The sequence below is a fragment of the Hetaerina americana genome, unplaced genomic scaffold (assembly GCF_022747635.1).
Source record: "Hetaerina americana unplaced genomic scaffold, ioHetAmer1.1.p SCAF_10, whole genome shotgun sequence".
Classification (NCBI taxonomy): domain Eukaryota; kingdom Metazoa; phylum Arthropoda; class Insecta; order Odonata; family Calopterygidae; genus Hetaerina; species Hetaerina americana.
This window is the reverse complement of record NW_027286070.1, coordinates 40,538,691-40,551,068: the sequence shown is the minus strand read 5'-3', so window position 1 is coordinate 40,551,068 and position 12,378 is coordinate 40,538,691. Positions and strand designations below refer to the sequence as shown.

Below are 12,378 nucleotides of genomic sequence, written 5' to 3'. Positions count from 1 at the left end.
CAGTTCTAGAAGCTCACTAAGTCTTGATTAGACGGATAAATTGGTGCAATATATTGAGAATATACAATGTTTAAGCAATTTTGAATGCAGCCTGATAAAGCAGAGCCATCATTTCTCTTCATTTATAGCCCCACAGTTGTACACTTTTGTACATAGCTCTTTCATGCAAACTCTTCTAGGCCACAGTCAAAATTAACCTACAATTGGCTTCTACCCAGATTGCTAATCTCTTTGCAAGGACAAGGTTCCATCCTGTTCTCCACCTAAAAAAAATTACTGATACTTAGTCTTTAACATTGGGATGAGCCAGAGTAGACACACATTCCAATGGTGTATAGGAACACTGAATTCTAAATGAAATGATTATTCAGTAATTCAAAACCACCTCCTGCAAAACAACATAGAAAAAGTACAAGATACCTTCCAAATACAAAAACAACTCCGAGGGTCTCCATTGAATTCACTGGGGGTAATTACACAAATAACAAAAACAATTAATATTTACAACACTGTCTGGCCCCTACTGAATAACATAACATTCCTTGCATTGAAGTTTTATTTACAGTTATAAACCAATCAATGCTGGACTACACAACCATGAGTCTATTGTTTTTCTCTGAATTTCAAGAACTTTAAATTTATAGTTTTTCTGACAAAAGAATTTGATAGTTGATAGCACAGTAAGAACTCCCTTTCTTTCATTATCATTCCACTACTCTGCAATAAAACTACCATTTCAACCCTGATCATAAACTAAACCTCAAACACAAATATCAATTTGCAAACAAAATATTATTTAAAAAAAGGACCAACAGTCAGCCACAATCACAAGGAACATTTTTTCTCCAGATTATTTTACCATAAAGTTTAGAAAATTGTACATGAAGTTACAAGGTGCCATACTGAAATTGATTTTTATAAATACCATTCCTCCTCATGCCGTCTGTTACACATAACTGGAAGTTTGCCATTTATAATAACACACTAGATAAAACGTACATTGCAATATAAAATTACAGTTTGCAAATGAGGCCCAAACAAAACAAAAATTCAACAAGTATGATAAGTGGATAAACATTAAAGCTGAGAAATGCACATCAGTCTAGGGATGGCAAACATTCATTACCCTTGGTAAATATAGCTAACAAAATTAATAGAGGATGATAAGACCTTTGAAGAGATCAATTACATTAATGGACAATTTCTAAAAATCATCACATCCTAGTTTGGAAAAATTAATACCATTTCTCATTAACAATGGTATTTCGCTGAATAGTCTTAAACTCTTTTGGCCCAAAATCTAGTAGACAAGGTAGGGAGGGTATACAATTGCAATGCAAAATATTAACACCCACTGCAAGTACCGGTAATAATTCAATGTTCTCACATGATTTAAATATTTAACGGATCATTTCTTGATGCATTTGCATTAACATCTCATATTTTTCAACTAGTAAAACTATGTTTACCATTACATTGCATGATTGCAAAATGTGTACCTTACATCAACTCTAAAGCTTCCTAATACTGATTTGGTGGTATAAATAAGCCCCTGTTAATTTTGATAAAATATCTCCATAATGAAATAAATCATTATTGGTATCCATAGGCACCTTATGGCAAAATCCATTTTAGGGGTAAGGAAACCATACGATTACTTGAAAGAAACCTGGAAAAATATTGAGAGTAACATGACCCCTAACTTAATCCTGGCACCATTTTTTGAGAGAATTCAATATGGCCACCAGTAACAAGTCACGTGTGCCCCTTGCTTCCATATTTTTTTAGATTTTTTATTGTGAACTTTTTCATTGTCCTCTTTTCGTGAATTTTTCCATCCGTGTTTATGCTGCTTGGTCTAGTGAACCTTCTCTATCTGTGGTGCCCTCTATTCCTCAATAAATCTTCTGCTATATAAGATTTTGTTATACTGCTTCTGCATTTTGTGGCTTGTCCCTGTGGAATCTCCATTCCTCCAACTACCAGTATCCGAACTCCTTGAGTTTTCAGGGGCTCAGGACATAAAGAATCAAGACTTTGAAGTTGAGCTGGGCCCCTCCGGTGGTAGTGAAATTGTAAGGCTTGTAATTGACACATTTGTTTCTTTCCTCATTTAAGTCTGGGGTCAAAATGAGAGCAACATTGGACTCCTCATTTTCAGATTTTTTCCAATATCCACCTAAATCAAGGCCTCTATACTTTCCCTAGTATATCAATGTCTCTCTGATTTCATGCATCCTTATGCTCCAAAGGTGTCCAAGGTTGACATAGTTGTAAAAATAAAAGTGACAAGAACATCTTGAATTATGACAGGTAAATACTAAGTATTCCTTAGTTTGAAAAAGCATTTGAGTATGTCTATTGCTAAAGGTTTTTTAATTACCTTCATCCTTTTATCTGGGTATCAGTTGGATTTTGGAAAATTTCAGTGTTTTGTATGGCTCGGAATGTAACAATTTTACAGGAAAATTTAGGTACAGAAGTTATAAAATGCATCACTTTGTTCCTTCCTTCAAAATATAAATTTATAGTAAAAGTTATACCTATATTTGACAAAAACGAGCATTTGCCCAACACTTCATGATAACTATCTTTTCTCTCATGCAGCAGTTTCCTCGGGTAAAAATTGCAGAGGGAAATTTCAACTTCGGCAACAAACACCAATGAAATAACCAGGGTAGGCAGAACAAAATTCAGCTGGACTGATCAGTCAGGGCAGGCAATGGCAGATTTTTTTGGGAGCACTAGAGTAAGTGATGCCACACAGTGCATCTTTGAGGGTGAAGAGAGAGAGCATCAGTCTTCAAATAATACCTTGTCATAAGATAAATTCCGTGCAGTTTTAACAACTAGTCTAATTAAGTTAGCACCATATTACCAAGAAGAAACCCTATTCTGAACAACGCATAAATTAATTAGTTTGAAATAAACTAAATTTAGTTTCATTTGACAACCTCATCCAAAAGTTATCAAAAAATATTGAATCATCCACAATCACAGATGTAGCTACAAATATATATAAAGACCAATTGGAGAGCTCATATACGAAGAAATTTTCACTCTTTCTTGGATTTCTTTTTCTTGGAAGAAGACACCAAAGAGGCTAATCCTCTGCAGACAAGATATATTATGTACACAAAGGACACCAGACCAGCAAAGATCACTGATGCAACATCCAAAAGGTAATATTCAAACCATGAGAGATTCACAGCTGGTGATCTAAGGTGTTGTGCACCTCCATGACGTAGTATATACTCGGTCCAGAAGACTCCCCTCTCAAGTGGGGACTGTGGCTGGTCTCTAAACACGGCTGACAGCCTCCGAGCAGTCTCCAAGTAACTGTAAAGCCAAAATAAGAATTATTAAATAAGAAGAAATCAAATAATATTTGGAAGAGTTAAAAATATTATGAGCCTCACTGGAAAAAGTGTATTGATTCAAAGGATAAAAATAAATTTGAAAAAAATGTCAATTGTTAGGTCGGAAAATTTTCAGACTACCCTTGTTCATGATATTATTTGAAAATTACTTTTAAAATATTAGATTCATTTCAATTGATGAAGTGAAAATTGTGCGTGAAATAATGTTTTTTCACCTCAAAAACTGTCTCCTGAGTCTATTTACATTCAGAAGAACCCTATCTACCAAATTTCCAAGCTCAAAGACACTTTTTTACTCCAAAACATGAACTAAATTCAGTCAGTGTCTCATGGGTCAGGGCTATATGGGTCTAGCTTTGACCTAAAAATTCAAGCCAATTTTCCAGAAAAATACTTACTATTCAATATTTCTTCCCACAATGGGTACAGAAAATGGTTGTTTGATGACAAATTTATATAATATTACTGTTTTGATCCAGCAGTAAGCAACAGATTAATATTTTATTGAAAGTACTTCACAAAAAATTTCCCTAATAAATATTAAATTTATACAAGCTGCACATTTAGTTTCATGTCACATGTCGTACTGCCACAAAACTTAGTACACGTTGGGCTGATTGGGATGTTACTCCTCTCCTAATACATATAAGGTCTGTTCAAAAAGTATCGCAAATTTTGAATTTTTGCGGGTTACCTATATTTGATTTTTCATTTTTTTGTTGCATTATGTTGGTACTTATATCTCTCACTTATGCCAAAAAGTTCGGCCATTTTGAATGTTCAGTTAATTACTGGCAGCTGTTTTGCTTGGACGTGTTTTAGCTTTTCTTTGATTTTTGCCTATTCCAAAAAATGGATCAAATGCATTCCAATTGTTGACTGTGGCATATGTGGCACCAAATGTTCTCAGAGGCCCGAGAAGATGTGAATGACAAAGAGCGTGCCGGACACCCAAGCACGTCAACAACAGACATTGCTGAAGTGAAGAAAATAGTATTGGCCACTCGTTGAATCACCATTAGAGAAGTTGCCGAGGACCTAAATTGGCATGTGCCATTCAATTTTTACCAATGATTTGGGCATGACATGGGTTGCCACGAAATTCGTACCCAAATTCCTCAATTTTGACCAAAAACAGTAATGCATTAACATTGCTAATGAGGTGTTGGACTCTGTCCACGACGACCCAAATTTACTCCATAGGGTCATAACTGGTGATGAGGTTTATGGTTATGACGTGGAAATTAAAGCTCAATCATCCCAATGGAAGCTTCAGCACCAGCCAAGACTGAAAAAATTTCGGTCAAATGTGAAAGTTTTGCTCGCAGTTTTCTTCGATTGCAGGGGCGTGGTGCATCATGAGTTCTTGCCACAGGGTAAAACGGTAAATAAGGAATATTATCTACAAGTTATGCGCTATTTCCACAAAGCAATCCCAAACAAATGCCAGGATTTGTGGAAGAACAAAAATTGGATTTTGCACCATGACAACGCCCCTGCTCACACATCGTTACTTGTGCTCGAAGTTTTGGCCAAAAACAACACACTAATGATGCCACGGCCACCGTATTCCCCAGATCTCATGAAAGGACGACGCTTTCCTACGATTGACAGGATTAAGACTGCATCAAAGGAGGTGCTGAACAAGATCACAAAAAATTATTTTTTTAAATTCTTCAAGGATAGGAAAAAACGTCGGCGCAAGTGTATAATATCTAATGGGGATTACAATTAATTACAATTAATTTGTTAGGCTGATTTTGTTGGCTACATCTACAAGGAAAACCCTTAAATTACCTTAATTGCAAAACCCAAACTAGCATTTACAAAGAAAATGAAATGCCGTAAAACCCTTCTTTATCCCAGCCGGGGATATATAACAAAAGCTCAATTTTGGGAAAATATAACTCAGGGATATAATTCACAACAAATGGGAGGAAATTTTCTGCATTTGCCCCACGACAAGATTTTCCTCTGAAAAGTAGTCTGTTGTGGAGTAAACCATATGGAGCACATTTACCAAAATTATTCATCTGTAACAGATTAATAAAGCCTAAGGTGCATTTGACTATGCTAAGTTATCAGCTCCCAATAATCAACTGTGTGCTAGTAATCCAATTAGATCCAATACATATTATGGGTATTCAAAAGCTTCAATATTAATGATTTCAAAATGAATTTGTAAAAATTTTAGGAAATCAAATCACAACCAAAAGTCTGTTTTCCTAAATGGTGTCTTTTAAGGTGGATCAAAAAAAATTAGAATTTAGCACCAACGTTTCATAAAAAGTTCATGCCATCATTTGAAGGGAAACATCTGATGCAATTCAGAATGAGCTTACCTGCCGTTATTGAGTAGGTCTGTGATGGCCCCCACAAGTTCCTCTTTTTTAAAGGTCCTGAAATCCAGCTTGAAGCCCAATCCAGCTTCCTGGGCATGCTTCAGGTTGAGGTATTGGTCTCCGAAGAAAGGAAACCCCACAATAGGTACTGCATGGTACACTGCCTCTTGGAGACTCAGCAGACCACCATGTGTCACAAAAGCAACCAAGTGTGGGTGTGCTAATTTGAAAGACAATTAAATCCAAAGATTCTAATTATTACTGAATACTCATTATCCTGATTCACTTTTCATGAAACTGTAAATACAATTTCCCTTCTGCATGTTTGTAGGAATCTGCAAAATATTGTTTACAGAATTAACCTACAAAAATTTAGCTGGAATAGATGAAAATGTTGATTGGCTCTTATCTCAATTAAATTTTAATAAAATGTTAAGTTGGCTGAAGAGCTTCCCTTCATTTCACTAAATATGAATTACTTAATTCATAACATTAAACAATAATGTCCAAGATTACATTGAATACCAACATGGTGGAACTGCTAGGGTACGCACTCATATTATGCCCCTGTGCAAAACTCACCACTGCAAAAATGTTTTTGTTACCTTGTGTCTTGAATATTATATACTAAATATTTCATTTTAAAAAATACCTTCCATAGATTTTACACTTGTGAAGAGGTCTGGGATAAAACTTTTACCCAATGTATTTTTCGTATCATCACACAAAACAGCCAGAATTAACCTTTCATGGACACCTGATTGGATATTTACAAGCTCACCAACTCACGTGGAGTAGAGGAAACAAACAAACATCTACCCTTCCCTTAATTCTTTCACCTTATGATTTCTGTTTACTCGCTTGTCCTATATCACTCCCTCCCACCCTACTGAGGATAGAACCTCCTAATAGTACAATAGACACCTGAGTGTCAGCAGGCTATCACAAACAGACTAAACATGAAAAACTTACCAAGGATAGACTGCTGTGGCAGCCATTTTGAAGCATGAACATTTTCTGGGAGATAGTTCATGTCTGTCGTGTTGCTGCCCCACCTCCACAGCACTTTACAGGGCAATTTGGCCAGTGTCCCCAAGATGACACCCAATCTCTCCTGATCGATTGTATCTGCATCAATAGCAGAGCCAAGGCTAAAAAGTATTACTTTCTCATTCCTGTCCAGGATCTCTTGCAAGTCCTGGATGAAATGAAGATGAATTAATGTCACAGCAGTGAAATGGTTCTTACTATTTCCAATATATCTGTTAGTGCTGGTTTTGCCAGCAAAAATTTATATTTTCTAGATTGCACCAAAGAGAAAAAAAACCAATAACTTAACAAATGGGCATTTTGACCTGATTCAATACATAATCATTTACAATGAAATTTCTTGCTTTCAAATCATACCAGAGAAGAGAAACAACAGAATATTACAACACCTGAATTTCTTATAAATATGTACATAGTATTAGGAAAGAGTCTGCAGCACCAGCCCACAACCCAAATGTAGCATCAGAAAGTTTGATATGATTTAATGAGACACCTGTTAAGTTTTGAGTGTGCTCTGTCTATTGACTTTTTCAAAATGAATGAATGACTGAATGACAGCAGGTGGTCAGGAGGAGATGGGATTTGTGCTTGCTGTGATGCTGCATTATTGGGAAATAGTTGTGCTTGGTTATCCATAAGTATTAGACACAAACACGATCTGAACAAAGACTATAGGGCAGACTTTAGCCATACCAGTGACCTACAAAGAAGCACTGAAAGATGATTCATTAGAAGAACCTAATCAGATTCCTAACATTTAAGAGAAAACTCGGAAGAAAGATAAGTTTTTAAAAAAATAAAGAAAAAGTCAGGAACAGGAATCAAGGAATTGAGTATCCATTCTGTCCAAGTGTTTTGGACTGCAAGCACATAAGGCTAGTTACAATGACACGCATTTATAGCGCCCATTAATAGGATGAGCTTAGAGTTTTTAGCCATAGATGGGAGAATATATGCTTATGCCAGGGCCACCTTATGTTAACTTAGCTACAATTTTTTCAAATAATCAAGTTAATATCAAAGCACTTCACCTTGTTTTTAAAAAAAAGTTGGAACACAATAGTTGTTGATACTGCAAAAAACTTAAAATGCATGCAAGAATTTTGCCAACTTGAGATTTCAGCTAGTTTATTGGTCAAGCTTTAATGAATTTTTCAAATTCAGAACAAATCACAGATGATGCAAATATTAACAAATAAATTTAACAATTTTGCACACAGTGAAACAGCCCCTATCCATAAAATTTGAGATTTCCATGATCTGTACCCTATTAACTATGTTAAGCTAGAAGAGAATATTTTACATTAACCACTTTGTCCCTCAATTTTCACTTTCAGAGAATTTTAAACGCTCGTCCTTTTTGTTATAAGTTGAATTGTTCTTGTGTGGTGAGTCCATGAGCATCCATAGGCATTGCATTTTAACAATGACCCTATGGCAAGGATTTCCAAACAATCATTTAGTGATAAATTTAGAAAAGAGAGAAAAGAGAAATAGATAAGGGCCATAGATGGTGACAGTGAGAAAATACATAAAAGACAACTGACTCCCCTCAGACAAATTTTAAATGACATTTATTTGATATAGTAAGTATTTAAATTTAGCAAAAACATAGGAACCCTTTTTAAGATGACTTTCTCCTAGAGAATTACTAGTTTTTTTTCTACTAAGAGAATCTACTGATATTCATTTCCCATCAACCAGTTGCCACTCTTAACATAAAACTACAAATGCATAAACTGAAGAAAAAAGACCAATTCTTAGTGATTTTGGATATGAATATTGGGCATTGATAGAATTCCTGATTCTTCCAATGTTTACAGAGGAAAATTAACATTCACATCGATTTCTCAGTTTTACAGTTTCCAGCACCACCTATTAATTATGTTCATGTTTCACTGACTCTTTCACTGGTTAACATAACACAGTAGAGTAAGTAAACAATCTGAAACATAAGTGACATTTAATAATATAAAGAAGAAAAATCTTATTAGCCACTGCAGCAGATGCTTTTCTGAAAGAGGAAATGACTCTTTCATTAGAGTAAACATGTAATAAATAAAACATGAAAAATAAATTTTGAAAAAACTCACCTAAGAGACACCTGAAATGTCCAGCTTGAAAATTGAAAGTAAAAGATAAAAAATCAACCGGCCCTAAGGATAATCCTCCATCAAGATAAAAACATGCTTACTATTTTGAAACATGTATTGCCATAAAAATTGGGCAATGTATCAAAAAATAAATTCACCTTTGGCAGCGGGGGAGGATTAGCCATGACATGCATTCCACCCACATCCACCATATTTGGCACTGAAGGGTGGATTGGTGACAGAATGGGATGACCATTGAGAAGCACAAGACTTGTGTTCTTTTCCAATTCCCACAATGGCGGAAATTCTTCACCAAAAAATTTTTTGGCAATGTCATTCTGCTCTGGCAATACCACATACCTTAAAGAAAACAATAATTCTACCATTAAAATTAGATAATATACAAAAATGACAAGAATACTGGTCTCAATAATAGAGTAAAACTTAGTTTTTGAGCCCTAAACATAGTAGGTGATTCTCAAAGGGCCCTAACTTTTTCACAATGCAAATTAAGATTAAGTAAAGACATACAGTTCAGGGAAAAGAAAGGATCAGGACAGGTTCCATAGAACATGCTATTTAACACAAAAATGTCAAAATAAAAAATTACAAGTTATCAAAGTGTTCCATGGCATGAAATGTTTGCAATATTGACTTACACTACTCATCCTGAATATCCATCCATTAATTAAGAGCTAAATGAATGCTTGGACTGAGCGTTATAAATTAATTTGCACAACCATAATGATAAATTGAATTTATTTGCAATCAAATATTCCAAAAGAATAGGCAGTAATAATCAGCATTCCCACATAAAATTCCACGAACTGCCATGACAGTGAATTCAACACAATTCCAAGTTCATTGAATTCTATTAATTCACATTCGTAGAGAAATCCTCATATCATTCACCAGGAGTCAAATGTCGGTTGCAAATGCAAAGCCAGGAGCTATGAAATTTCACCTACCTGCGATACAGACTCACCCCAATGGTAAATACTGCATTCTGTAATCGCTCCCAGAAATTCATTTTGCGTCCAAAGGGCAGAAACCAATTTGGCACATGAGCCATCATTTTTGGGTTGCCAACAGCATCATTTGCCCATGCCATGTTATATTGTGAAACCATCATTATTAAGGGTGCATCAAAATGGTGAGCAAAACCCAATAGGCAATCAACAAAGAACATCTCAACTATCACAAGATCAAATTTTTCTGATGTCGGATCTTTAAAATATGAAACAGAAGAAAAATATCAAAGATTAGCAAGCATTAACAGGGGTACATAATCATTAAAATATACATTGACAGTACTGGCTTTGATTGATAGTTTATCATACACATTTATCATCGAGTGCAAGATAAATAATTAACCGTATTTTCTCACCGATAACGCGCGCATTATCTATGCAAAAAGGTTCAGATGATCGAAAAAAATGAAAATGCCCGTTATGTAATGAAATTTGAAAAAAATCCAAACATATACATACCTATGCACAATAATTTAAAGAAGAGTCTCGCGAAACTAAATTAGTCTGGAAGCATACCTTCCTAATTGCATTCTATTTTATACAGATCTGTTACTTTTACAATTGTTTCTTCTAATAAATCAATGAGAAAAAGAAGAAACATATAATTTCTATACTTCATTTATCCTAATACGTAGTACTTCTTTATTCTAATACATAGTACTTCACGTATAAGAAGAGTACGTCGTATTATTTACACGCACGTATAAATATACGACAGGATAGGTAGATCACTCGAATCCAAGAAACTCGTCACCTGAATTAAAATTAAATGAATTAAGTGCATTTATTATCTCTTCAGGCCCACCAAGTTCACTCTCCGAAGTTAACTCTTCCTCATCTTCTAGCACTGGCGTTTAAATATTGCCTGAAGAATTTTCAAATCCAGTTTTTACATAAGTCACTCTGCCACCCTGGAAAAATTCCAGGGTCCACCGGCTTATTTCTTCATAATCTTATCTCTTTTAATCCTTCCCGAATCTGTGTAGTCTTGCATACCAAACATCATCCCACTTTTCCCAACTACAACCTAACTTTGATTAGGTGTTAGGCTATTTATCGTGTATTGTGCTAGGGGGTATTACGACGAAGTTGAGACCGACAGGAAACAGGATAGCTACATCACAGCAGCCCACAATGACTTCCAAAAAATAAGCTCCCACATGAAGGGCATTATTTTCAACGGGACAACCACAAAATGAAGCTATGTACTCAATGTTCAACACAATTATTCTGAATAACGATCAATTCCAATTGAAGTGTTGGTAGGTGGAAATGAATACCAGTTACTACCATTACAGGTCGTGATACTTCATTGCTTATAGAAGTTTTAAACATAAGACAATTCGCATTATTAACACAGGTTGTCCATGTTTTCAAAACATTAAACTCCAACTATTACTAGTAGAAATATTTTTTTTATTGTTTTGTACCTTGCTAGTTGGCTTTTCATTAATGAATTAATTTTGAAAAGTATAAAATTCGTCCACCTCTTGCAACAACTTTATTATTTAAGAATAAGCCAAACTACAACGACTAATGAAAATACTTACCAGAGGAATTGTACGATAAATACTTCCGTAGCTCTGGGGATGAAAGCTGAGTCTCACATACATTATTCGCAAATCCCCACAATGCCATGTGCTCATGAAGTGGAGTGTTTTCCGGGCTAACAAGAAACTTCAAAAAAGAGTTTTTGTCCACTACTGGTACTGGAATGACGACGTTTTTGAAATTAGGAGTTTTGGCTTTCGACAACTGAACAGGACTAGCCACCTCAACGGTGTGCCCACGTTCGGCCAAATTTCTCATCAAAGCTTCGAAAACCATTAAATGACTAGGAGCTGGCATAGCAAATAATCCCAAAATTCGTGCAGATTCTGTTGTGCTTCCAAGTAACAGTGCGGAGAGTAAACATGAGATCACGAGCAGTTTAGTTCTTGAAAAGAGGGAAACACTGAGATTCTCCATAGCAGAAACAAAATTCTACGAAGTCAATAGCTTGAAGTCACAAAGTTTCCTAGAATTAGTACAGTTTATCACGTTTAACCGTTTAAATCCCAGCAGTTGCAAATTTTAACTTCATGTAAATAGTTTCCACTGAATTATTCTAAAAACCACTGAATCTTATCGACACGTGCACTAATTCGTGTAAACTTTAGCGTACTGCTGCGTTTTGACGCAGAGCGATGCCTATATCAGCTTGTCTTCAAGAAAGATCCAACCCTATGATCCAAAGCATTGCAAAATATCTGAATTTTTTCTGCCGCACCATTCAGGGTCATCGTAACTTCCGTTAAGCGGAGACCTGTTGATTACTTAGTTCAATTCTTCCCCGTACGACAACACCACGAGGCGCCTTTAAAAAAAGTGAGTATCGGTGAGTACTTCTAACTCCGCCCCGCCCCTTTTTAGGACCCGGGAAATAGAAACCATGAAAAATGCTTAAGATCAGAAGCTTTGTTGATCTCTTTACCTCATTGCA

At 35.5% G+C, this 12,378-nt stretch overlaps 1 protein-coding gene across 1 annotated transcript; it reads right to left on the bottom strand.

Annotated features, from left to right (window-relative positions):
• Window positions 1-538: 538 nt before the first annotated feature.
• Window positions 539-12,172, bottom strand: LOC139700070 (UDP-glycosyltransferase UGT5-like). Its single transcript, XM_071598554.1, has 6 exons — window positions 11,447-12,172; window positions 9,834-10,092; window positions 9,024-9,225; window positions 6,695-6,920; window positions 5,723-5,942; window positions 539-3,339 (listed from the first exon to the last, which is right to left on the bottom strand). The coding sequence occupies exons 1-6, from the start codon at window positions 11,862-11,864 to the stop codon at window positions 3,057-3,059; spliced, it is 1,608 nt and encodes a 535-aa protein (XP_071454655.1). The 5' UTR covers window positions 11,865-12,172; the 3' UTR covers window positions 539-3,056.
• Window positions 12,173-12,378: the final 206 nt, after the last annotated feature.